This window comes from Chionomys nivalis, chromosome 25 (genome assembly GCF_950005125.1).
Source record: "Chionomys nivalis chromosome 25, mChiNiv1.1, whole genome shotgun sequence".
Classification (NCBI taxonomy): Eukaryota; Metazoa; Chordata; class Mammalia; order Rodentia; family Cricetidae; genus Chionomys; species Chionomys nivalis.
In genome coordinates this window covers 28,208,176-28,234,216 of record NC_080110.1, presented here as the reverse complement: position 1 = coordinate 28,234,216, position 26,041 = coordinate 28,208,176, and the positions used below count along the sequence as shown (strand labels likewise).

At 46.5% G+C, this 26,041-nt stretch overlaps 1 protein-coding gene across 5 annotated transcripts in view; it reads right to left on the bottom strand.

Moving 5' to 3' along the window:
* The window catches only part of Dgka (diacylglycerol kinase alpha), a 29,484-nt gene that overhangs the window by 2,149 nt on the left and 1,294 nt on the right, over positions 1–26,041 (bottom strand). For 2 of the 5 annotated variants that reach the window (XM_057757851.1, XM_057757854.1), the window contains exons 2-22: positions 23,282–23,421; positions 17,239–17,371; positions 16,004–16,145; positions 15,609–15,682; positions 15,193–15,325; positions 14,890–14,967; positions 13,823–13,872; positions 13,280–13,354; positions 12,913–13,032; positions 12,697–12,811; positions 11,109–11,197; positions 10,878–10,997; positions 10,571–10,669; positions 10,168–10,236; positions 9,852–9,925; positions 9,620–9,691; positions 7,987–8,072; positions 7,803–7,892; positions 1,554–1,711; positions 1,224–1,288; positions 338–428 (exon numbers count right to left, since the gene is read on the bottom strand). In XM_057757851.1, the coding sequence (XP_057613834.1) occupies positions 338–428; positions 1,224–1,288; positions 1,554–1,711; positions 7,803–7,892; positions 7,987–8,072; positions 9,620–9,691; positions 9,852–9,925; positions 10,168–10,236; positions 10,571–10,669; positions 10,878–10,997; positions 11,109–11,197; positions 12,697–12,811; positions 12,913–13,032; positions 13,280–13,354; positions 13,823–13,872; positions 14,890–14,967; positions 15,193–15,325; positions 15,609–15,682; positions 16,004–16,067 (1,722 nt within the window). In that variant the 5' untranslated portion in view covers positions 16,068–16,145; positions 17,239–17,371; positions 23,282–23,421. Of the gene's footprint in view, positions 1–337; positions 429–1,223; positions 1,289–1,553; positions 1,712–7,802; positions 7,893–7,986; positions 8,073–9,619; positions 9,692–9,851; positions 9,926–10,167; positions 10,237–10,570; positions 10,670–10,877; positions 10,998–11,108; positions 11,198–12,696; positions 12,812–12,912; positions 13,033–13,279; positions 13,355–13,724; positions 13,740–13,822; positions 13,873–14,889; positions 14,968–15,192; positions 15,326–15,608; positions 15,683–16,003; positions 16,146–17,238; positions 17,393–23,281; positions 23,422–26,041 lie in introns of those variants that run through there. The other 3 variants (XM_057757852.1, XM_057757853.1, XM_057757855.1) reach the window with 3 other exon arrangements.

Here is a 26,041-nt window from a genome sequence, read left to right as displayed (position 1 = left end):
TGTGAGTTACGGGGATTGAACTCTGGTTATTCGGCTTGGCAGCAAACCCTTTACCTGCTGAATCATCTTACCAGCCCCGAGACTAGTATATCTTAAGGACTTAGTAAATTGGAGTAATAGGTCCACACATGTGTGACATTCCCAGGGGCTTCTGTGTAGGACAAAACCTGAATACAAGAAAATGAAAATCTTGCAATCGCAGAACTTAAGGATTTGATGCAGGAGAATTGCTGCAAGTTCTAGGCCAGTCTGGGATACAGTGTGAGACCCTATCTCAAAAAAAAAAAAAAAAAAAAAAGTTAAAAAGACATGGCTCACTTGGTTTTATCATACGCACCTCAACTGTTAAAGACTCTTCCAGTTTCTTGCATGTTGAGAAGATAGTTTCAGATGTGGCAAATTCCAAGTACCACAACTTGTTTTTCATTCTTCATCAACCCGAACAGAAGTCCCAAAAGGGAAGAGACAAGTTACACACACAGTGCTGACAGCGACAACAAAGGGGCCAACTTCCCACTCCAGGGCGACAGTGGCAGCTTTGGTGAGGGGCTGCTAGCAGGTGCTTCTGCCTACACCTAACCGTTCGGTGTCAAATTGCTCACAACTCCAGTCTTTTTTTTTTTTTTTTCTTCGAGACAGGATTTCTCTGTGTAGGCCTGACTACCCAGGAACTCATTTGAGACCAGGCTGGCCTTGAACTCAGAGACCCTCCTATCTCTGCCTCCCAAGTGCTGGTATTAAAGGTGTGCTCACCATGCCTGGCACAAATCCAGTCTCGACACTGAACGTCTATTCCCTGTCTCTTTTTAAAATATCTAATTCGTGGGCTGGAGAGATGGCTCAGTGGTTAAGAGCAGTGGCTGCTCCTCCAGAGGTCCTGAGTTCAATTCCCAGCAACCACATGGTGGCTTACAACCATCTGTACTGAGATCTGGCGCCCTCCTCTGGTGTGCGGGCATACATTGAGGCAGAATGTTATTATACATAATAAATAAATAAAATTTAAAAAAATCTCCTGGAATGGCCCATAGATGTTTAAAAAAAAAATATCTAATTCGTTTTGTGTGTGCGCTCATTTATGCACATGGAGGCCAGGTGATAACCTGCAAGAGTCAGATCCCCTCTTTCTACCATGTGGGTTCCAAGGATGAGACTCAGGTCGGTCTTCAGGTTTAGGGGGAGACACCCGCTGAGCCACCCTTCTCCCCTATTTCTTTCCTCACCGGCTGTTGAACTTCTCGGGATATTTCTCTCGCATGACATGGAACTGGTGAGCAATTGAAGCATCCTGGAGGGTTACAAGCCTGTTTTAGGGACGAGACTCCTCCCGCTATGTTCTCTTTCCCTTTGCTCTCCCTTTCCCTGCCCCTCCCCTCTCCTTTCCTCCCCTCTGGAGTACGGCGGGCACATCCCACATCCCACGTTCTTTCTGTAACACACATCCCTATGTACCTAACTCCCAGCCCCCCCCCCCCCCCAAGTCGCTTCCTTTCTGGTCTCCTCCAGCTTCTGCCTGCTTTGCCCACACTTCTCCCCCACCCTACTGCACTGACCACACCAATGGAGAAGTAGTTATTGATGATCTGAGAGGGGACGGGGTCACTCTTCTCATTTGCTTGGAGTGTTACTTCCAGGAGCCACCGGTCGAGATATACCACCTTACTCGTCTCTATGTCCTTGAGGATCTTTCCCAAATTCTCACCTTCATAACCTAGGGGCGGAAAAGACAGGCTTGCATGGATCCCTGGGCCTCTGAGAGCCCACTCTGAGCCCATCTGCACGGATTCCCAGGGATCCTCTGCCTCGGCTCTGTAGGATGCCCAAGCCCCAGGAACCAGTGACCAAGTCAGCTCCTGGCTGTCTCTGCCTGCTATGGAAAATGAACATTCCCAATGTGTGTCCATATGGACATTATTCCAAATACGTCTTGAATAGTGCAAGATACACCAGGAACATGCTGAAAGAGATGAATGACAGCAAGTTGTGGTGACTCACGTCTGCAACCCCAGCATGTCCTAGGCTCCGTGGGAGTTCAAGGTCAGCCTGAGGTGCACAATGACACCTCGCCTCAGAACCAGTCATAGTAAATACAGTTAGCTAATCCTTCCTGGCCCCAATCCAACAAACGCCAAAAGCTAAACGTGTGCCGTTAAATTTAGTTAGCTACTTCTTTTTACTATTGTTAATGTTTATTTTATGTGTATAGGCTATTTGCCTGCATATATGTATGTATACCACATGCATGCCTAATGCCTACAGAGGCCAGAAGAGGGGCATTGGATCATCTGGAACTGGAGTTACATATGGTTACATAAGTTGCCATGTGTGTGCTGGGAATTGAACTTGGGTCCACTGTAAGAACAGTCAGCATCCTTAACTACCGAGTCATCTCTCTAGCCCTTTAAAACTTTTTTGTGGGCTGGAGAGATGGCTCAGTGGTTAAGAGCGTTGCCTGCTCTTCCAAAGGTCCTGAGTTCAATTCCCAGCAACCACATGGTGGCTCACAACCATCTGTAATGAGGTCTGGTGTCCTCTTCTGGCCTGCAAGCATACACACAGACAGAATATTGTATACATAATAAATAATAAATATTTAAAAAAAACAAAAACTTTTTTGACACAAAATTTCCATATACATACATGAATAGATCTATATGGAAGCATTTTTGGATCGAATTGAAAAACTTAAGTATCCCTCAGTATAAAAACCTATGCCACTGCCAGGTGGCACACACCTTTAATTCTAGCACTTGGGAGGAAGAGGCAGGCAGATCTCTGAGTTCAAGGCCAGCGTGATCTATATAGCTAGTTCCAGGATAGCAAAGGCTGTTCCACAGAGAAAACCTGTCTTGTAAAACCTAAAAGAAAAAAAAAAGCCATGCCACAATGCTGGCGGTAGCGGTATATGACTTTAATCCCAGCACTCGGGAAGCAGAGGCAGGTAGATCTCTGTGAGTTTGAGGCCAGCCTGGTCTACAGAGTGAATTCCAAGGCTACAAAGAGAAATCTTTTCTCTCGCAAAAAAAAAAATCTATGCCACAAACATGTGATATAGGTATTAGAAACAGCGAAATAGAATAATATGGAAAGACTGTCAAGAGACATAATTAATGAAGAAAGTCCTAGAACAATCTAGACATAGTATGACCTTGTGTGTTTGTTAAAATGTCACACGTGCTGGGGTAAAGTGGCTCAAGAGGGTAAAATGCTTGCCCACAGGATGGCGACCAGAGTTTGAATACACAGAACCTAGAAAAGCTAGACACAGTAGCATGGAGATATCCCCAGGGCTTCTTTAGGGAGATGAGGGTTGGCTACCGTACACCTGGAAGCTTACGTGCCTGGTAGCCTGGGACATCCATCAGGATAAAGACAAGAGGCCAGGAATCTCAAAGGTGATGGGAGGTGAGGATCGACCGTGGAGGTTGTCCTCTGACCTCCACACACACACTGTGGCACACACATGCCTGTACTTACACACACAAAGGCACACCCATGCATCCTACACACACACACACTATGCCAAGATAAAAATGTGTGGGCAAACACATGGCACCAGCGAGATGGCTCAGTGGGTAACGACTCGTGCTGTCAAGCTTGAGGACCTGAGTTCAATCCCTGAGACCCACATGTTAGAAGGCGAGAACCGACTCCTACAAGCTGCCGTCTGACAGCCACATGTACAGCAGACATCATCCTGCCCGCCACTAATTAAACACACGTACATTAAAGCAAAACAGAAGCTGAGTGTGTTGACACACCCGTGTAATCTTAGCACCTGGGAGGTTGAAGCAGGAGGCTCACAAGGCTACATTGCAACAATCTGTCTCAGAAGGAAGGAATAAAAGAAAATTTTGAGAAGTTTCCGTATTGGTGTGTATCCGGAACAACACAGAGGGATAGACCCCAAAACTTCAGGGAGTATAAGGAACTTCTAACTTCCTGGGCATGCGTATCTGAAATAGTTATGTTAATTTGTTTCTATTGTTTCTTATTTTTGTAACGAGGACGATTGGGAAAGAGTATTTCCTACAGCTGTTCTCCCACTCATCCAGTTCCACTGAGCGAAGTTTCTTGGGCAGCAGGAGAAGGCACTTGACACAAAGCCTGGCAACCTGTCCTGATCCCCAAGACTCCTGAAAGTTGTCTTCTGACCTCCATGCTATTGCGTACACAGAGGGACTCTTGCCAAATTCAGTACTTTGTATATAGTTCTCCATTTAACTGTTTGGTTGTTGGTGGTGGTGGTGTTTTTTTTTTAAGATTTATTTATTTATTATGTATACAGCATTCTGCCTGCATATATGCCTGCACACCAGAAGAGGGTACCAGATTTCCATCACAGATGGCTGTGAGCCACCATGTGGTTGCTGGGAACTGAACTTAGGACCTCTGGAAGAGCAGCCAGTGCTCTTAACCTCTGAGCCATCTCTCCAGCCCTGTTGTTGTTTTGTGACAGGATTTCTCTGTGTAACAGCCTTGGCAGTCCTGGAACTCATTCTGTAGACCAGGCTGGTTTTGAACTCAGAGATCCACCTGTCTCTGCCTCCCGAGTGCTGGGATTAAAGGTGTGCGCCACCATGACCTGGCTCCACTTAACTCTTACAATTCTTCACTTAGCGGCTAAAACTTCACTCTTTTTGTTACAGGACCCTTCACAGAAGCCATTCCTTCATAGCTTCTCTCTCTCAGAGATCCACATTTCAATCTTAACATTCACACAGGGGAGCCAGGGCTGGTGGCCTTCCTGTGTAGCCCCAGTTCAATTCCAGACAGGAAAATGAGTTCAGAAGTTTGCGACCAAACTGGACAACATAGTAAGACTTTGCCTCAAATAATAACAATTATATTAATAAGGCAAAATATCAAAGAACCTCACTTACATGGTGAGGGATTTTGCAGATGTGCTTACTTTAGGAACCTTGACTGGGTCATTATCCTGGCTTATCTGGATGGTCCTGAAACAATCACAGTCGTGATTAGACGTGCAAGGAGGCAAGGGCCAAGCGTGGCAGGGTGAGTCCGTGATCTCAGCACTGACACTGATGTGAAGGAACTGCCTCAGCTCTAAGGCCTGAGCTACACAGTGAGTCGCACAGCCTGGGCTATGTAGTGGGGGCCTGTCTCAAAACCCCAGATAGGCCAGTGAGCTGGTTTAGCCGATAAAGGTGCTTGCTATCAAGGCTGACAACCCGAGTTCAATCCTTAGGACTCACTTGGTGTGGAGAATGGACTCTTGCACATTTCCTCTGACTTCCATTTCACCATTGTGGCACACTCATGCCCACACACATGCATGCGTACACACACCTGGCAACATTTGTTATTGTTGTTATAGGAACTCACTACAGCCCAGGCTGACCTGAAACTCTCTATGTAGCCCAGGTGGGGCCGGAACTCAAGGTAATCCTTTTGCTTCAGACTCTAAGATAATTGGTGTGAGCCACCATGCCTAGGTCCTGGCGTATTTCTAACCACCCGCCACGGCATCTTCATCTGGCTGCTCCACTGATACCTTAGCCTAACATGCACCAAACTGAATCACGGTTTCTGGAAATGGACTTCTACATTCCCATCATCATAACAGGCGTCCCCATCGGATCAGACACAAACCAAGAAACCTATCGCTACCTCCTTTATCTCTGCTCCACCAGTTACCAAACACTGTGGCTTCTACCTTACCAGTCCCTGTCTCCCTCAGGCAACTCACCCTCCTCAGAGCTCCCATAGCGATATTCCTTTTACCTCCTGGTCTTCAAACCTTTTGATAGCTTTTAGTGTCTACATCAATTTACATTAGTTCTTGTGGTCATGATTCAGGTTGAGTAAACAGAACTCTGTGAATGTCTCACTGACAGAACACAGTGAGGACTCAAATGTATAATTTCGAAGTGCCAGATATAACAATGGAGAAGTCAGATAAAAACTGGTCACCCACACACGAGGCTTGGATGAGGGCTGGAGAGATGCTTAATGCATGAAGGTGCCCACTGCCAAGTCTGCCAACCTGATCCCAGCACTCACACGGCAATAGGAGAGAGTTTACTCCCAAAGTCATATTCTGGCCTCTATCTGTATGCTGCTGTACCCATGTAAATACACATATACACACACACACCACAAAACTAAAAAAGTCTTACATTATAAAATAAAGTCAGAAAGTTTTCCTTTTTTTTTTCTTAATTTCTTTGAGAACTATCTGTGGTTCAAGGTTTACACATTCAAATATTTTAGTGGCTGCAAAGAAAAAGTAGGTGAGTAGCCAGCAGAGGTGTGGGAAGTCCTTCTGTCTGTTTTGCTTTTATTGGTTAATGAATAAAGCTGATTCAGGCAGTAGTTTAGCAGAATAGGACAAGGCAGGAGTTCCAAGTAGACAGAGGAGGAGAGAGTAGGCGGAGTGAGCGAGAAGCCTTTGACCCCGCCGGACAGATGCCCAACAGAACTTTACCCAGTAAGCCACAGCCACATGGCAATACACAGATTAGCGGAGATGGGTTAGTTTAGGATATAAGAACTAGCTAAAAATATGCTTAAGCTATTGGCTAAGCAGTATTGCAAATAATATAGTTTCTGTGTGATTATTCCGGGTATGAGCTGCTGGGAAGGAACAAACAGCCTCTGCCAACATAGCAGGAAATCAGACAGACTGAGGTGAGCTGGAGAATACAATTAGAATATCTGACTTCCATGGACGCCAGGCAAGCACATGGTACACAGACATACATGTAGGTAAAACACAGAGTAATAATTGTTTTAAAAATACAATGAAGAGCCTGGTGGTGGCGCACGCCTTTAATCCCGGGACTCGGGAGGCAGAGGCAGGTGGATCTCTGTGAGGTCAAGGCCAGCCTGGTCTACAGAGTGAGTTCCAGGAGACTCCAAAGCTACAGAGAAACCCTGCCTCAGAAAAAATAAAACAAAATAAAATAAAAATTCAAAAAAATCAATGAGGGATCAGTGAGCTGCCTCAGTGGGTAAAAGCACTTGTTGCCAAGTCTGACGTCAATCTAAGAAACCCATGTGGTAGAAGAGACCTGACTCCCAAAACTTGAAAATTGTCCTCTGGTGAGTTCAAGGCCAAGGCCAGCCTGATCCACAGAGAAAGTTTCGGGGGTAGCCAGGCCTACACAGAGAGCCCGTCTCAAAAAAGAGAGAAAGGAAGGAAGGAACGGGGGGAGTCAGGAGGGAGGGGGATGGAAGGAAAGAAGAAGGAAGGGAGGAGGAAGGGAGGAAGAAAGGGGGAAAGAAGGGAGGGAGAGAGAGAAGGAAGGAGGAAGGGAGGGTGGAAGGAAGGAGGGACGGAGGGAGGGAGGAAAGGAGAAAGGAGGTGTCCTCTGATATCTGCAAGCACACTGTAACACAAGCATATGTGTATTGTGTGGAATTTTCAATAATTAGAAAGAGAAACAAGCGACTGTGAGACTGCCTGATGCTCACTCAGTGGTCACACACCCTTCTGCACCCCACACTGTGCCTCGTTACCCTACCGCATTCCATTATCCTCTGGGCCCTAGGATCTTGGGGTGATTAGTGAAGGGGACTGTCACCCTTGACTCTCCTTTGTTCTTCCCCAGCCCTCTCTTTATACCAGACCCTTAGGGTGTTTGCACCACGTACACGCAGTGCCCACAGAGGACGGCGTCAGGTCTTTGAGCACTGTGGTTGCAGAAGGTTGTGAGCCACCACGTGGGTGTTGGGAACTGTGCCCAAGTCCTTTGGAAGAACAGTCGGTGCTCTTAACGCTGAGCCATCTCTCCAGCCCCCACCCCCATGCTCCAGCCAAACCCCTCTTTATCACTCACCTCTTCCCCACCTTAGGCAACGAGCCAGATCATTTCCAGTGCCCAGGGGCAGCACAGCAACAGGAGGCACAACCGGAAAGTTGGCTTTGTCTGAAGAGGCAGGCGAGGAGAAGAGATGGAGGGAGCTGGCCCTGGCACACTACTTCCCCATCCCCTGCCCAGAGGCACCTCTCCCTGCACTGACCAATGCTTTCTAGAATCCAGCCTACTGTGCCGTCTCCACCACACACCAATACCCGGAATTGAGGAACGTCTCTGAAAAATTTGAGCCTGAGATAGGAGGAAAGAGAGAAAATGAAGAAGGAAAACTGGAACCTACCAGGTCCTGAGCAGATAGGTCACTTCTTATCTCTCATGCCTAAGACCCTGTTTCCTGTTGTGCAACAGACTTTAAATGTGTACACGTGTGCTGCTTTTGTTTGTGCTGCATTTGTTTAATTATGTAAAGATGTGTTGCTGTTTTACCTTGCCTGCCTAAGGCGCCTGATTGGTCTACTGAAAAGCTGACCAGTCAAAAGCTAGGCAGTAGAGGGATAGGCGGGGCTGACAGGCGGAGAGAAGTAGGAGGGACTTAGGCTTGAGCAATAAGAAAGAAGAGAGAATGAGGGAGAAAGGGAGGGAGACACCCAGGGCCAGTCAGCCACCAGATACAGAGCAAGCCGTGAAAGTCGGACATACAGAATAAAAGAAAGATAGAAAGCCTCGAGGCAAAATGTAGATGAAGAGAAACAGGTTAATTTAAATTGTAAGAGGTAGTGGGGCAAGCTTAAGATAAGACCGAACATTCATTGCTAATAACAAGTCTCCACGTCCTGATTTGGGAGCTGGTTAGTGGCCCAAAAGAAAGCAGTTACAGTTCCCCCCTTGCCAAAAGACTTCAGCTTGGGGCCGACAGGCTGACTGAGCTGGGGAAGCACTGACTTTCCAAGCCCCAGGACCTGAATTTGATCCCCGGAACCAACATAAAAAGGCCAGGCATGGTGGTGTGTGTTGTCCCTACAGTGCTGCCAGGGACGCAAGTCGGAGGGTCTCTGAGCTGGTCAACTGAGACAGTCCAGCCTTGTCTCAAAAGAAGGACGGCATTCCTAAAGGTGACACCTCAAACTGTTCCATGGCCTTGATCCACCCAAACACCCGCCCCCCAACAACTCCCCTTCCTTCCCCCCAACACACATGCACACCTGTGGGCACACACGCCATTTTTAAAGTACATAAAAAGGCTTGTTGAGCAAGCTCAACGACCCGACTTCAATCCTCACGACTCGATTCTCAAAAGTTGTCCTGTGACCTCTATTCATGTGGCATATACATACATCGGTGATGATGATGATATAATAATAAATTAAATGAAACTGTAAAGAGCTGGGCAGACGGCCAGGTAAAATTTCTTCTCACCAAGCGCAAAGATCTGAGTTTTGATCCCCAGAACCCATGCTAAAACAACAAACAAACAAACAAAATACAAAGAGCAAGGGTGACCATGGCTCCTGGAAACTTACCACTGGGAAAAATTGAAGGGAAAAAAAGATTTGAGATTTTAATAAGGGTGGAGAAAGGAGAATGAACAAGTTCTCGCTATCCTTCAGTGGTTAGAGAGGATTTTCTCTGTCCTTTGAGAGCAGAACCAAGAGTCAGAAAATCGAAAGTAATGGAATCATAATGACTTGAAGGGAAGACAGCATTTGGGAATCCGAGCTCTTGGGTCTCCTCTAACAGACACACACACACTCTCTCTGTCTCTCTCTGTCTCTCTCTCTCCACACCACACACACACACACCCCTCAAGCCCTGTAATACAGCCCCTCGTCTATACCCACCCTTGCTCTGGACCATTCTTCAGGTTGTACACCTGCCGAGGGTTTAGCATATACTGGAACTTCCAAAGCACCCTGTGTGAAAGGAGAAGACAGGCAGTGTGGTCTGGCTGACAGCACTGATACTCTGTGCTGTTTCCATGGCGCCCCCAAAGGACCCCTCCGCACATTCCCTCCTCCCTCCACACTCCAGCCCTCCCTGTCTTACTGGGAAGAACGGTGTACGTTTGCTCACCTCTGCCCCTGCTTCCCTCCACTCTTAGGATTGACAAAGACTAGAAGCGGATGGGTGTTAGAAACAGGGTCAATCTGTAGTGGGCACAGAAAATAAGGATAAAGAAAGCATGATTTTGTCAAAGTTAAAGGTGGGACCTTCAGAGGCATGACTGGCATTTCCTAAGACGCTTCCCCTCTCCTGTTTCGTCTCCCCTCTCCTCCGCGACCAAGGTGAACTATTTAGACAGCAGCTATACCCTGCTTTCTATTTCTCCCAAGAAGGCTCCAGTCAAAAGCTGGCATGACCTTTAGGCCCAAGCCCCTCATCCCTGTACCCGAAGAGCATCAATGGTAGACAGGCTTGCGTCATCTGCGGTCTTCAGCTTGCGATCTGGTACAGATGCCTGGGAAGGGAAAGAAAAGGTGGGTTATGCAGGAATCAAATGCATGGGTGTCACCGGAACACTAAAGGTCCTGGCTCTCTGTTCTAAATGTCCCTCTAGCTGGGTAAGGAGGTTCACGCCTATCCTATAATCCCATCCCTTGGGAGGCAGTGGTAGGCGGATCTGAGTTCAAGGTTAGCTTGGCCTACACAGCAAGTTTCAGGCAGGCCAGGGTTACATAGTGAGAAACAATAACAAAACCCCACATCAAAACAAAGGTATTATCTATGGAGAGGTGTGTTCATGGAAAAGCAGGGATAGGCTGTCCCTTCCCAGCTGCTGTGGACGGTCTCACCAGAACTGTGGGATAAATGGAAGACGGAGGCAGGATATGATCACGGAGCGGCCCACAGTCACACTCGGTCCCCACAGCCTGCAGACAGTCGTCATGGATCTAGGAGCACAAAACGGGAACAAATCATGCAGGAGGCTTTATCAGTTCTCAACCTGAGAGTCTGGACAGGAAAGAGAACCCTTGGGAGCAAGAATGACTGTGGCAGTTAGAGAGGTGGGGTGCTCTGGTCTCAGCCTGGGGCGGGGCGGGGCGGGGCGGGGCGGGGCGGGGCGGGGCGGGGCGGGGAGAAGACAGCTCCTGCACTGACCTCCAGGTGGCACCACACACAATGCAGTCCTGTGAGGCTGTGGTAGATGCGGATCTTTTTCTGGCAGCGGTCACAACGTCCAGAATCACAGCCTCCTCGAACCCACACATGTGACTGGACCTTGGGGGAGAAGGGCAGGGCCTTGTCTGGGAGGGGTCTTGTGTGGGAGGGAATGAGGACAGGGACCAGGGGTTGGCGGCGTGGGAACGAACTGGGCGTGGGGTCACTCACACCAATGTCTTTCCGAGACTTGGCATAGGTGCTGACTTCACAAGGCTGGGCCTTCATGGCACAGTGGTCATGAACAGTGTACTTACAGACTGGGGAGAGGGAAGAAGGGCAGAGCTTTAATTGTGGCCTTTCCCCCTCTTCTTCTTTCTTGGGAGTGAAGAAGAATCACTCGCTGGAGCAAGACCTGCAACCCTTGCTGCCAGGTTGTGGTAGAGAATTAAAGTTTGCAAGGGCAAGCCTTGTCTCAGTCTCCTAAAAAGGCAAATGATGCCACCTCCTATCGGTCCCTACATCGTCCCCATGGTTGGCTGGAACTATGCCACCTCCTATGGGTTCCTACACTGTCCCCATGGCTGGCTGGAACTGACATAGCAAGTTCTGGCCAGCCAAAGCTACACAGCGAAACCTTGTATCAATAAAGGTATCAAAAATAAACCTTGTATCATCGCATCACCGGGCGATGGTGGCGCACGCCTTTAATCCCAGCATTCCGGAGGCAGAGGCAGGCGGATCTCTGTGAGTTCGAGAGCAGCCTGGTCTACAGAGCTAGTTCCAGGACAGGCTCCAAAGCCATAGAGAAACCCTGTCTCGAAAAACCAAAATAAATAAATAAATAAATAAATAAAATAATTGAATCTTTGATGCAATGTCTCTCTTTAATTAATTAATTGAATTTATTTGTGTGTGTGTCGCATGTACCACAGTGTACACGCAGAGGTCATAAGACAACTTCTAGTCCATTTTCTCCTCATTTCACAGGTTCTCGGGATTGAGCTCAGGACAGCAGGTCTGGCCACAAGTGCTTTCGCCCACTGAATTATCTTCCCAACCCCTATTTGCTTGTTTTGAGAAGATAGGGTCTTATGTAGTCCAGGCCGTACGGAAGGCTGACCTTAAACTTCCTCTGTAACTCGGGCCAGCCCTGAACTCCTGATGCCCCCTCCCTACAGCTGAGGAATGCTGTAGCCATGTGTTACCGTGTGTTACCGTGTTACCGTGCGTTACCGTGTGTTACCATGCGTTACCGTGTGTTACCGTGCGTTACCGTGCGTTACCGTGCGTTACCGTGTGTTACTGTGTGTTACCGTGTGTTACAAAGGCTAGTTGTAGGGACACACCTACCATTCACAATTACTTCCTCTTCCAAGTCAAAGTAACTAAAGCTTAAAGAAAACACACGAAACCGGGCATGCTGACTCACCCCTTTAATGCCAACATTCAGGAAGCGGAGGCAAGCTAGATATGGTGGTGTACACCTTTAGTGCCAGAACTCAGGAGGAAGAGGCGGGAGGGTCTCTGTGAGTTCCAGGCCAGCCTGAGCTACAGCGCAAGAGCCTGTCTTTTTACTTACAATTTTTTTTTTAAAAAAATAATAAATATTATTTGAAAAAAGAGAAAAAGACATACAGACTTGGGTTTGAATCCGAGCACAACACACAAATAATAATTAATAATAAAAGTTACGTTGCTTTTGCAGGATCATATAGAGGGAGTGTCGGAGCCTACAGTTCTAATCCTTGTTTCTCTGAGTTCATAACATCATGTCCCCACTAATTGCTGGTACCACACCCCGGGTATCATCACTCACGGTTACAGCTCAGGCCCTGTTTGCCAAGGCCAATGCTCAGCTCGCATAGGTTGCAGTAGACTGGTCTGGGGAATCTCTTGAGTCTCCACATGTGTACCCCATCATCCTTCAGCGTCTAGGGGGTCACAGAGGATGCCAGCTTCTTAGAAGGCCAGTTCTCCAGTGAGTATAAGCCAAGACAGCGCTTGACCATCCCTACACATCTTACCTACTCACCATATCAACACCCAGAAGCACAAGCAGCGGCACAGTGGTAGCGCCAGCCCGGACCCACTCAGCTAGGGAGACAGAGCCACTGCCATCGTAGTCGATCTCCTTCATCATCTCCTGGAGGATCTGAATGGAGAAGAGAGGAAGCCCTTGCTGAGAGTGGCCCCAGACACCTCCCCGCTCTCTCAGGACACCCAGAGGGAGCCCTTGCTGGGAGTGGCCCCAGACACCTCCCCGCTCTCTCAGGTGTCTCCCAGGACACGCAGCACAGTCATCCTAGCAGAGGGACCCAAGTGCCCATCAGAGATGGGATAAGGCAGATGCAGGGCCGTGGGGAAGAGGGCACAAAAAGGCAAGGGACAAACTGTCTTACCGGCCTCAGCTCGGACACATCCCAGTCTAGATATTCGGCCACTCGAATCATCTGGTGGATAATTCTTTCTACTTCCTGGGGCAAAGAGGGTAAAAGCCAGAGCTAGTCACCTCCTGTCGCCACTACTCAAGTCTAGAAACCAGGGCTCCTGGATGCCCCTTCCAAATGCACCCCTTGCTCTCAGGTACCCTCGGACAAGTCAGTAAACATGCGCTGCGTCCCATCTCCAGCCTTCTCTTTCAGAGTTCAAGCTCTCAGGAACCCCTTCATATTTGGTCCTAGTGGAATAAGAATCCTCTAGACACCATTGTCTCCTCTTTTTTGGGGGGTTTGGTGGTGGTGGTGGTGGCGGTGAGAGGGTAGTGTTGGAGAGAATTTAAGGCCATGTGCATGCTAGGCAAGCACCACACCACTGAGCTGCAGCCTGCTCCCCCCCCACACACACCTTTGCTCTGCTTCTGGAGACCCTGGGAAAGTCCAAGTGGGAGAGGACAGGCAGATGGACAGAGTCCCTTGCTCAGCACACGGGTTCTCACAACTCACCGAGCTATCCAGGATCCCGTTTCTATCCGAGTCGTACAGCTTGAAGGTGACTGTGAAGTTTTGGAGGAACCCAGTCAGTTTGTGAGAAAGATCTAAAGAATTCACTCCAAGGCCAGGCTTGAAAGGGCTTGTAATCCCATGGAAGATCTCTATGAGTTCAAGGCTACCCTGATCTACTTAGTGAGCTCCAGGCCAGCTTGGAATACATAGTGAGACCCTGTCTCAAAAACAAAACAAACAGACAAACAAACCCACAACAAAAAACAAAACAAAATCCCCAAGTATTCAGAAACTAGAGGAAAATAAAGAGATATGGAAGTCAAGAAGAGGACTGAGGCCGGCAGTGGTGGCGCACACCTTTAACCCCAGTACTCAGGAGGCAAAGACAAGGGGATCTCTGTGAGTTCAAGGCCAGCCTGGTCTATAGCGTAAGTTCCAGGACAGGCTCCAAAGCTACAGAGAAACCCTGCCTCGGGGAAGAAGAAAAAAAAAGAATAGGTTTGATAGAACAGATGAGCAGGAAGGGCATCTGGAAGCCCAGATACACACCAGGACTCAGGAAGCTGAGGCAGGAAGATAGAGAGTTTGAGACCAGGATGACTTACACATTGTGTCACATACATATAAAACAAAAAGGTAGAGAAAACAGCAATGCATGCCAGCCCTGGTAAATATAATAAAGACAGTACACACTTCTGTGCACCCTGAGCAAGGCCACCTACGTGGGGATGTCTAAGGCGTGGGACCTGGTGTGACACGCTGTAGGCAGTCAAGGAGGACGGAGGAAATAGGCCCGCTCTCAGGCGCACCCTTGTCAGCCTAAAGGAGGGGTGGCGCATGCCTTTAATCCCAGCACTTGGGAGGCAGAGGAGGCAGGCGGATCTCTGGGAGTTCGAGACCAGCCTGGTCTACAAGAGCTAGTTCCAGGACAGGCTCCAAAACCACAGAGAAACTCTGTCTCGAAAACCCCCCCCCAAAAAAAAAAAAAAAGAAAAGAAATTCCAAAGGAATGAGGAAAGGGGGTCTGGGGAATACTTCCCTTCCCCTGCTCAGAGCGGCAGACTCACATTCTAGCTTGTCTTCTGGCCGGCCACCCTCCAGGAGGGAGAAGTAGCAGGAGACATCACTGAGACAAATCACATTGCCTGCAGAATAAAGATACGGCAGAGCCAAGGTCAGGCCCCTTCTACTTTGGGTCTTTCTCTTGTGCTTATCTCAGCTCTCCCCTTTATCTTTCTTTACGCTAGCTCCTAGCGCCTTCTCTCTTGACCTGCCCGCAATAAGCAACTGCTTTGGTCCTCATCCCCAGATACGAACTACTTTGGCTGTTTTTCCAGAGGCCCAGCCCAGCTCCACCTGCTTAAATGTACCTTTTGACTTAGTCACTTCTAAGCTTTGACTAGCGTGAAAGGACCAAAACAGAGACCAGCAGAGGTGATGGGGGACTTCATCCACTTCCAGATAGAGTTTCAGGAAATGCTCAAATCCCACGTAGCCAATGACCTATGAAAAGAGTTGAGCATTACACTGGGAAGTCTGCAGGACAGAGAAGCTGAGGACCGAGGAATGGGGAGCCACACAATAGAGGCCCTGCTGCCAGGCACCAGAGGCGGAAGGATGGTTACTTGGGCCATCTCCTGAGTTACTAGGATCTCTCGCCTTGTTCTAAAGCAACGGCTCCAGTAACACTTAACAATGGGGTATTTGGAGGTGGGAAAGCAAGAAGTGGGTCCACGAGAATTCCCGCAAGTTGGGAGTCAAGGAGAGGGCGCCTCGTGTCACTCACATCTTCTTGGCAAAATCTGTTCATGTCACCATCCTCAAAGAGCTTCAGAACATCACTGACCTTTTTGGTGGAGTCTGGATAAGAAGAGAGAAAGACAAGATTAAGAGCACAGCTTGGTTCTCCTGGCCTTCTGCCAGAGTTCCACTTGGAACAAAGGTTTGAATGAGAGGAGGGACTGCAAGAAGGGAAGAGCCGTTCAGCTTCTCCACAGCAATGCCCTTGTTTTCTCCGCTGAGGCCTGGAGCAAGCAGTCAGGTAGGGGAAACGTGGGGAGAGAGCTGAGGCCTTAGCATGGGCTGTGTGAAAAAGGGATCAGCTCCTGGTGGCTGGGACACTGGAGTGGAGGGTACCGAGAAGGAAGCCTCCAGAACTGAGGGGCGGGGAGAAAGACTCACATTCCATGTATTGCTGCAGCTGAGCAAAGTCTTCTGGGCTGATTAGCCCCTTCTCTTTGGCCATCCTTTTTCTCTTCTTAAGGTATAGCACAAACAGAGCCCGGTAGTACAGCCTATTGCGTTTGTTTTTCGGAGGGTAAACCTGGGGGAAGACCGGAGCGGTCATGGAAAGTGGCTACCTGTCTACATCTTGTGCCGGCTTTCCCTGTGCCTGTCTCTAACTCTTCCCAACAAGGACTGTTCTCCGTCTTCCTTTCTCTGACTCATCTCTGACATTTCTGGGTCCTTCTTTCACTCAGACTTCTCCCATCTGTTTGATTTAAAACACACACACAGACACACACAGACACACACACACTGTGCCTGGCCTTTTTCAGTCCCCTGCCCTCACTTCAGGCTCTGTGGCCTCTGCCCATCTCCTCCCACCCTCCTGAGAGTCTCACCTCAGGGCACCTCACATGGCAGGACCCCATCTTGCTCTCCCTCGAGCCTACCACTCCCTGAGCCCCACACACCCCCGCCCCGCCCCACAACGACCTCTAGCGCATCTGACACGAGGCTCAGAACTAGCGGGGAGCGACCTAGCTCTGTTCACATCCCATGGGGCTCGACTAGGGACGGGAGGGAACTTGGCTCGTGGGACTGGGGAAGGTTGGACAGGAGACTTCCTGGGTTTCCAGGGCGCCGAACTGCGGAGCTGCAGGTTCCGCTATGACGCCAGATTCCCCACCCTGCTGGGTTACCAGCTTTTTTTTTTTTTTTTTTTTTTTTTTTTTGGTTTTTTGAGACAGGGTTTCTCTGTGGTTTTGGAGCCTGTCCTGGAACTAGCTCTTGTAGACCAGGCTGGTCTCGAACTCACAGAGATCCGCCTGCCTCTGCCTCCCAAGTGCTGGGATTAAAGGCGTGCGCCACCACCGCCCGGCTGGGTTACCAGCTTTTATGGAACACCACCTTTTGGTACAGATCCCAGGATACAAGCGGGGATCACATAGTCCTAACTCCTGCTGAAGGACTAGTAAAGTAATAGAGTGTGACATTTCTAGATGATTTTATTTTGTTTGTCTGCGAGGGTCTCGGTACTACGTGGCTCTGGCTGTCTTAGAACTGGCTGTATAACCAAGGCTACATCAAACTGGTTCAGCAATAGGCCTGCCTGAGTCACTGGTCCTGATAAGCCATTGCATCCAGGGCCCTGAGTCTCCGAGGCAAATGTTTTACAATCGAGCTACACTCACCTTAATTATTTAATATCAGCAACAACAGTAATTACATATTTTAGAGAAGTAAGTCGTTGAGGGCTGTTGAGGAGTCAGATCTAACTGGGTTCCACACTTCGCGTGAAGGGCCCGTGGCTTAAAATAATTACACCTGTAACAGGGAGAATGGCACCTATGGTTCACAGGTGGGAAGTTAAATAAAAATAATATATTAAAAATAGCACAAATAGAAGCCTACAAGAAATGACAACTATCACTGTATTAATACAGCTAAAATTTTAAATGAAAACTTCTTTTTTTCCAAGACAGTGTTTCTCTTTAGATTTGGAGCCTGTCCTAGAAATAACTCTTGTAGACCAGGCTGGCCTCTAACTCACAGAGATCCTCCTGCCTCTGCCTCCCGAGTGTTGGGACTAAAGGTGTTTGCCACCACTGCCCAGCGAAAACATTTTTATTTATTTATTTATTTATTTATTTATTTATTTATTATTATTATTTTTTTTTTTTTTTTGGTTTTTCGATACAGGGTTTCTCTGTGGTTTTGGAGCCTGTCCTGGAACTAGCTCTTGTAGACCAGGCTGGTCTCAAACTCACAAAGATCCTCCTGCCTCTGCCTCCCAAGTGCTGGGATTAAAGGCGTGCGCCACCACCGCCTGGCTACGAAAACATTTTTTAAAAAATTTATTTATTTATTATGTATACAATGGTCTGCCTGCACGTGTCCCTGCAGACAGAAGTTGGCACCAGATCTTATTACCGGTGGTTGTGAGCCACCATATGGTTGCTGGGAATTGAACTCAGGACCTCTGGAAGAGCAGTCAATGCTCTTAACCACTGAGCCATCTCTCCTGTCTCAAACAAAACAAAAACTATAAATGACAAACAAAAAGCATTTTTAAAAAATGTGTTGCTTGGGGGGTGGTGCATGCCTTTAATACCAGCACTTGGGAGGCAGAGGCAGTTGGAGCTCTATGAGTTCAAGGCCAGCCTAGTCTACAGAGCAAGTTCCAGGACAGTCAGGGCTGTTACACGAAGAAACCCAGTCTTGAGAAACAAAAGACAAAACAAAAAAACTCCAGCCTGGTCTACAAAGGGAGTTCCAGGACAGGCTCCAAAGCTACAGAGAAACCCTGTCTCGAAAAACCAAAAAAAAAACAAAAAAAAAAAACAAAAAAAAACTCCAGTGTCAGACCGGTATAGTGGTTCATGCTTGTAATCCCTAAAGCCTGGGGAGGCTGAAGCAGGAGGATGGCGAGCTTGAAGATGGTCTGGGCTACATAGTGAGACTGTGTGTCAAAAATTCCAACTAAGCTTCAAATGGTGGCACATGTCTTTAATTGAAGCACTCTGGAGCAGAAACAGGAGGATCTCTGTAAGTTCAAGGCCAACCTAGTCTATAGTGAATTCCTGGACAGCCAGGGCTACTTAGAGATCCTGTCTCAAACCAACCAACCAAATAACCACAATAGCAAAAACCTACTTGCTTCACTTTCAGAGAACTTGATTTGATTTCCAGCACACACACACAACAGTTGGCTTACAATTGCCTAATATTAATTCTACCTTTAAGGGACTTGATGCCCCTCTTCTGGCCTCCATAGGCACTGCACACACATAGTGAATGCTCAAATATATACACATAAGTTAAAAAACATCCATCAATCTTAGTGACCTATGCCTTTAATCCTAGCATGGGCAGGGGAAGGGACAGGTAGATCTCTGAATGTGAGAATAGCCTGCTCAGGATATACACTTTTAGACAGAGCTACATAGTGAGTCATGTAGCAGCACATAAATTCATAGAAATGGGCTTATTTAAGTTATTAGGGCTAATTAGAAACAAACCTAAGCTATCGGCCAAGTTTTCATAATTAATAATAAGTCTCCTTGTTGGCCGGGCGGTGGTGGCGCACGCCTTTAATCCCAGCACTCGGGAGGCAGAGGCAGGCGGATCTCTGTGAGTTCGAGACCAGCTTGGTCTACAGAGCTAGTTCCAGGACAGGCTCCAAAGCCACAGAGAAACCCTGTCTCGAAAAACCAAAAAAAAAAAAAAAAAAAAAAAAAAAAGTCTCCTTGTCATTACTGAGGAGCTGACAGTTCCCACGAAAATGGCACCCAACGTGGGGCACATATTTCCCACACAAGCCCTGAGAAAGCTTAGAAAGCTTAAAAAAAGGTTCCAAATACACAAACGTGCCTTCCTAGTCCTGCAGTCTCTCATGCAGGCTGCAGTACAAAGACATCTCTCAGTCACTACTTGCAGGTTTGAGCTGCCAGTGCCATGAGCTAAGCCACACAGCTGTTTAAGATTTAGCTCATGCAGACAGAAAAGGTAACAGTATACAGTACACAGAAAAGCAGGTTCAGGGGCTGGAGAGATGGCTCAGCGGTTAAGAGCACTGACTGCTCTTCCAGAGGTCCTGAGTTCAATTCCCAGCAACCACATGGTGGCTCACAACCATCTGTAATGAGATCTGGTGCCCTCTTCTGGCCTGTATACATACACACAGACAGAATACTGAGAATACTGTATACATAATAAATAAATATTTAAAAAATATTTGTAGGCTTAAAAAGAAAATGAGTATAGATGGTCATAGAAAAAATAGTCTTATAAATCATAAGACAAAGTCCTTAAAGAGAAAATAAAATAACATAAAAAGGATAAGTCATGTCGAGACAGGAAATACACAGGGAGTCTGGATCCTGATTGATTGTTACTATGTTGTCTTTAAATGTTTTGATTGTTGATGAGCAAACAATAGCTGCTGAGAGACATTGGATTATAAAAAATACTAAATTAGGGCTGGAGAGATGGCTCAGAGGTTAAGAGCACTGACCGCTCCTCCAGAGGTCCTGAGTTCAATTCCCAGCACCCACATGGTGGCTCACAGCCATCCGTAATGAGATCTGGTACCCTCTTCTGGCCAGCAAGCATACATACAGACAGAACACTGTGGACATAATAAATAAATAAATCTTTAAAAAAAAAACTACTAAATTAAACCAACCTGTATATTTTTAAAATGTCTTAACTTCAAAATGGAAGTAAAAAGTATGTTACATTGGGGAAGAGGTTATGCTTTTGCTTCCAAAGGAAATGAAAGGCTGTGGATTCATTCAAGGTTGATAGAAATCAGAATTGATCAGGTAAGACTCCCTGAAAATCCTGACTTCAGACATAAAGAACTAAACCTAAAATAACTACAAGACAGGTGATGTATATTTTACCTGTTTGAACATAAGACAAAAATCATCTTTGGCTGGCTTGTGTACAACACACACTCCACACTTATCTGTTAATGCAGAAGATATGTATGTTACTTTTGAAAGTTTGTATGTTTCAGAGTGAGGGGACCAGACACCAAGGAAAATGGGTGGCCCAGGTGGTACAACCTCACTGACGACCACTCCAGTCAAACTTTACATAAACTTCATTTTCCCATGACACCGAGACTAGACAACAGCAGCTCTCCCAGGACTTGACCATTATCCCAATTTTCTCAGCGTCCCCTAAAAGACATCAGTATCCCCAGAAAACAGGAAGCCGTCTAGAGAACACAACACTCACATTTCCAAGAGATGGGGTGGATGGTTTTTGGTCATTCAGTGGGTTATGGATATTTGCCATTGTTTAGGGGGTTAAGTATTGGTCATGGTCAGGAAAAAAAAAAAGCTGAACAGAGGAGATTCGATTCAAGGATCTTTTTCTGAAGAAAAAAAGGAGAGATATAATATAGAAATGATGGGATAAGAGGGTGGATTGTTGAGTCTACTTTTGAACAACCACTAATCTCAAATATTTTACATTGGTATGGAATTTTGTATGTTGATATAAATTTAAGATTATTTTTGCTATACTGTATAAATGTTTCTACTCTTGTTTAAGGTATCTTTATATATTGATACAAATTTGAGGTTATTTTTGCTAAAACATACTGTACATATGTTTCTACTCTTTATTTATTTTATACACATTTGTGCTTTTGCCTTCATATATGTCTGTGTGAGGGTATTGGATCCCGTGGAACTGGAGTCACAGACAGTTGTGAGCTGCCATGTGGGTGCTGGGGATTGAACCCTGGTCCTCTGGAAGAACAGTCAGTGCTCTTAACCGCTGAGTCATTTCTTCAGCCCCATGTTTCTACTCTTGTTTAAGGTACTATACCTATGCAGCTCATTTAGCAATATAACATAAATTTCTTGAAAGCTATTAATACAAACCATTTAGGATAATACAGAAATTCATGCTAGCAGTTAGTCACCTATAACAATCAAACAGAGTCATGTTAGGTATATTTTTAAGGTCAAACATATATTGTAGATAGACAGGTGATCTTCAAACATGTCAGAGATCTACAGAATATGCCATTTTAAAATGTTTTGATAATTATAAGGCTTTTCATGACAATGAGACACATCTACTCCTGGCAGTACCAATTTAATTTTTAAAAAAAAAAAAAAAAGGACAATGGGCATTGAAGAAACTCCATATGGAATTTGCTTTCTTTATGGCAAAAGCTAGTCACTGGGCAAAGAAACTGCCCTTGTCTCAACTGCTGAAGTATATGGTCCAAATTGTACAAGCAGGACACAAAGGAAAGCATCTGCAAACCTTGTCAAGACAAGGTAGGAAAATCTTTCAAAATTGTTGCTTCCCAGAAAAGTCTGTCAGACATTCCAAGCCTGTAGGCTGAAGTGGATAGCTCACTGTTACAGAGCAACCTTGTGTGACTGTCCAGGCAGCAGCTATCTCTGCCATTTCTATAGTTTTGAAAGTTGTTTGCTCTGCACTTCCTGTTTACTCAGGTAATATTATATCCCTTCTGGGGTCTTCGATGGAGTTCAAGACTAGACAGTTATAGTTTTCCTCGGTTATGATAGAAAGTAAATTAGGTATAGAGCTTTGGATTCATCAGGATAGAATAAATAACGGAGTATTTTCTCCAAATATGTCAAATACAAATGGACTGAACATTGTAACTGTTATTCTTACCTGATAATTGTTCTTATTGTATATTTTTATTATAGTTAAAACCTTTGCTCTTTATTTAGACACAAAGGGGGAAAGGTTGTGGAATATTCCTTCACACTGTATGAAGATGCATCACTGTGATTGGTTTAATAAAAAGCTAAATGGCCAATAGCTAGGTAGGATTTCCGGGGCAGAGGGACCGCTGGGAAGAAGGAGTCATGGACAGCTAGGCAGAGAGGCGGCAAGGCATGAGGAAGACAGGTAAAAGCCAAGAGTCATATAGCAACATGTAAATTAATAGAAATGGATTAATTTAAGTTATAAGAGCTAGTTAGAAACAAGCCTAAACTATCAGCTGAGCTTTCATAATTAATAAATCTCTATGTTATTATCAGGAAGCCTCGATTCCTGATTAAAAAAAAAAAAGTCCAGTTATACCTTGTCTCAAAAACAAAAACAAAAGCCCCAAGGAACCAAAAGGGGCTGAGAAAGTCCGGCAGATAAAGAAGCTCATTGCACAAGTCTGGAGGCCTGAGCTGCATCCCCAAAACCCATATAAAAGTCAACAAGAGGAGCTGGAGAGATGGCTCAGCGGTTAAGAGCACTAACTGCTCTTCCAGAGGTCCTGAGTTCAGTTCCCAGCAACCACATGGTGGCTCACAACCATCTATAATAAGATCCAGTGCCCTCTTCTGGCCTACAGGCAGAATACTGTATGTATGCATAAGTAAATAAATAAATAAATCTTTAAAAAAAAAAGTAAAACAAGAGCCAAGCGGTGGTGCACGCCTTTAATCCCAGCACTCAGGAGGCAGAGGCAGGCGGATCTCTATGAGTTCGAGGCCAACCTGGTCTACAGAGTGAGTTCCAGGACAGACTTCAAAGCTACAGAGGAAACCCTGTTTTGGAAAAACAAAAAAAGTAAAAGAAAAATGAAGAAACTCCACAAAGTTGTTTTCTGACCTATACACTGATGCCACACTGGCAGGCAGGCACACAAACACACACAGGTACACACACACTAAAAATAAACAAAACTTTATAAAAGAGAACTTAGAAACGGAAGAGAGGAGAAGGAAGATTCACCTGAAGCTCAAAGAAGTCGTGGGCTGGGATAACTTGGACAACTGGAAGCAGCCGAGTGAGGCTCTCGCTCCCAACAGCACAGTAAGGTCTCTCTGTCTTCACTCTGCTCCGCTCTCCCCGTCACACGTTGCTTTCTGGATCTACAGGACGCCAACGTTTGCCTCATTATCACCGTGATATCCACTCTCCTGCCTGAGTAGGATACTTTTCCCTACTCCTGGCAGAGCCATCACCCTAAAATACCAGTTCATGAGAACTTCTCAGATGTTCCATCCAGTTTAATTTCTGAGACGGCCTCACTAGCCCAAGCTAGCCTGAAACTCATCCAACCCTCCTGCCTTAGACTCTTCACGTTCTTGTTCTATCTCGGCCGTGGCTCCCTCTTTAAGTGTTTATCATCCACCAAAACGTTGGTTTCACAAAAGCAGGGACTTGTCGGTCTTCTTTCCTACCCTGTCCTCAGTACCTAAAACAGGACTCAGCATGGACTCGGGCATTCAATATTGGTTGTGTAAACCTGAGTAGTCATTTTGGGGGGACTATTAATCCAACTTTAGATAAATAGGAAACCACAGAACGTCCACTCGGCAGCCAGAGAAGTATGAGATAATTTGGAGGGTAGATAGTAGGTACTAAATAAATCGTTGTTGAATTTGGGACTGGGGCTAAAAGACACTCATTGAGGTATTCCATTGGACACTCTGGTCCTGCTGGAGGGGTAGCTCAGCTGGTAGAATATGAGCTCAGCACGCACAAATTCAATCCCCCACACTACATAAACCAGGCATGATGATACGTCATGACGATGCCTGTAGTCCCAGCATTTGGGAAGTGGTGGAGACAGAAAGATCAGAATTTCCAGGCCAGAGAGGCCTACAGGAGACCTCGACTCTAAAACAAAACACTCTGACCTCTGTCCACTGATTTAGGGAACATTGGTCTGGATGCGGAGAAGCCTTTGGGGCTATGAGAAAAGCTCAGGCATTTCCTTTCTGACAGCATCAGGTCTCCTCTGAAACCTTTGTCCCATGACCTGTGCAGCACACCATCCATGTTCCAAGGATTCCTGAGAACACTTGAAAAGCATCTTTTAGGACGGTGACACCCATCCCAGGAAAGGACTTTGCCTTTCTGGCTTTCATCAAAGACTATAATCCGTCCTCTGCTGCCAACAGAGCTAAGGAATATATGAGTTTTATGATCATTAGAGCTTATAGCTTAATCAGCATCTCTGATTACTACTGAGGATGGAATATGGGAGATGGAACTGACGGGGGGGGGGGTGGAGAAAGGATAGGGAGAGCAAAGAAGGGACGATGACAAGGGGAGAGGCCACGACCCTTCTCTCTAGTCCCTTCCTTGGTTCCCCAGGTCTTACACCTATTTTATTTTATTGTTTGATTCTGAGCCAGGGTTTACTATACAGCAGTTATCACAGCCTCTGGAGCGCTGGGATTCCAGGCGTCTGCCACCACACCCTGCTCAAGAATGAATCAGGTTAGAATCCGAACTCTCGGGTGAGTCATTTGGTTCACTGAACCACGTGAGTGTTTTTAAAGCTGGGATCGAACCCAGGGCCTTAAGATCTCAAGCATGAGCCAGGTGGTGGTGGCGCACACCTTTAATCCCAGCACTCGGGAGGCAGAGGCAGGCGGATCTCTGTGAGTTCGAGGCCAGCCTGGTCTACAGAGCAAGTTCCAGGACAGGCTCCAAAGTTACAGAGAAGCCCTGTCTCGAAAAACAAAAATAAAACGATCTCAAAGCAAGGCAGGTAAGACGTCTACTGAGCTATACACACTAGCTCAACTTTATCAATAAATAAGTACCTAATCACAGAGTGGATTTTAAGTTAGTTTATATAAGCAAGTGTACATAGCAAACTGCATGATACAGAATAAGAACTCCATAAACATCAGCTAATATTATATAAAGTAATACACAGAAACTAAGTTTATGTCTGGTGAGGCGGGGTGGGATAGGCAGTTCCAGCTACTCGGGAGACTGAGAGGGGATGAAAAGCTAAAGGCCTACTCGGACTACAGAGTAAGGTCAAGGCTAGCATGGGGAATTTGAGACCCTGTCCTCCCTCCACTCCCCCCCAAAAAAAATAAGTGAAAAAAAGAAATACATTGGATGTTAGGAAAAATTATACTTTTAAGCCAAAAACTCACAAATTCTCGTGATTTCCACGGATAGTGAAGCCCAGTTACGTACCTTCCACCCAAAGTAGAAATACCTATGTCAGGTACAGACATGTAGTAGCATTAAGATCATGAATTTGCCTCTGAGAAACGAGGAGGTGGCTAGAAACGTTTGAGTCAGGGACATCTGTGGGTTGGAACATTGGACATGGGGTCTTCTAGGGGAATCTATTCAGTTTGCTCCTGGACTTGAAGCGGCCGGAGCAAACTGTTGGATCCTGGGGCCTTAAAGACCCGGAACAAATCCCAAGTTGTCTTTCAGCTCCAACACGACCCTGAGGCTACAACCTGGGCTAGTCCAGACACTGCAAGGCTGGAAGGGTGGGGTCCCTACCGTAGCCCTACCCCCAGCTGTTTGTGACTCACCCGTCCCTTCCCTCCCCTGGTTTCCCGACTACCTCTACCAACCTAGGGTGAGACCGGAAGAAATCGACTTGGAGGGAGGGAAGGAATCCTACAACATCCTGGGTTCAGAAAGACAGTATCCCCAAGTCACGGTGCCTCTCATTCTCTCGATCTAACTTTAAACATCGAATACTAAAATTGCAGTTATGATCAA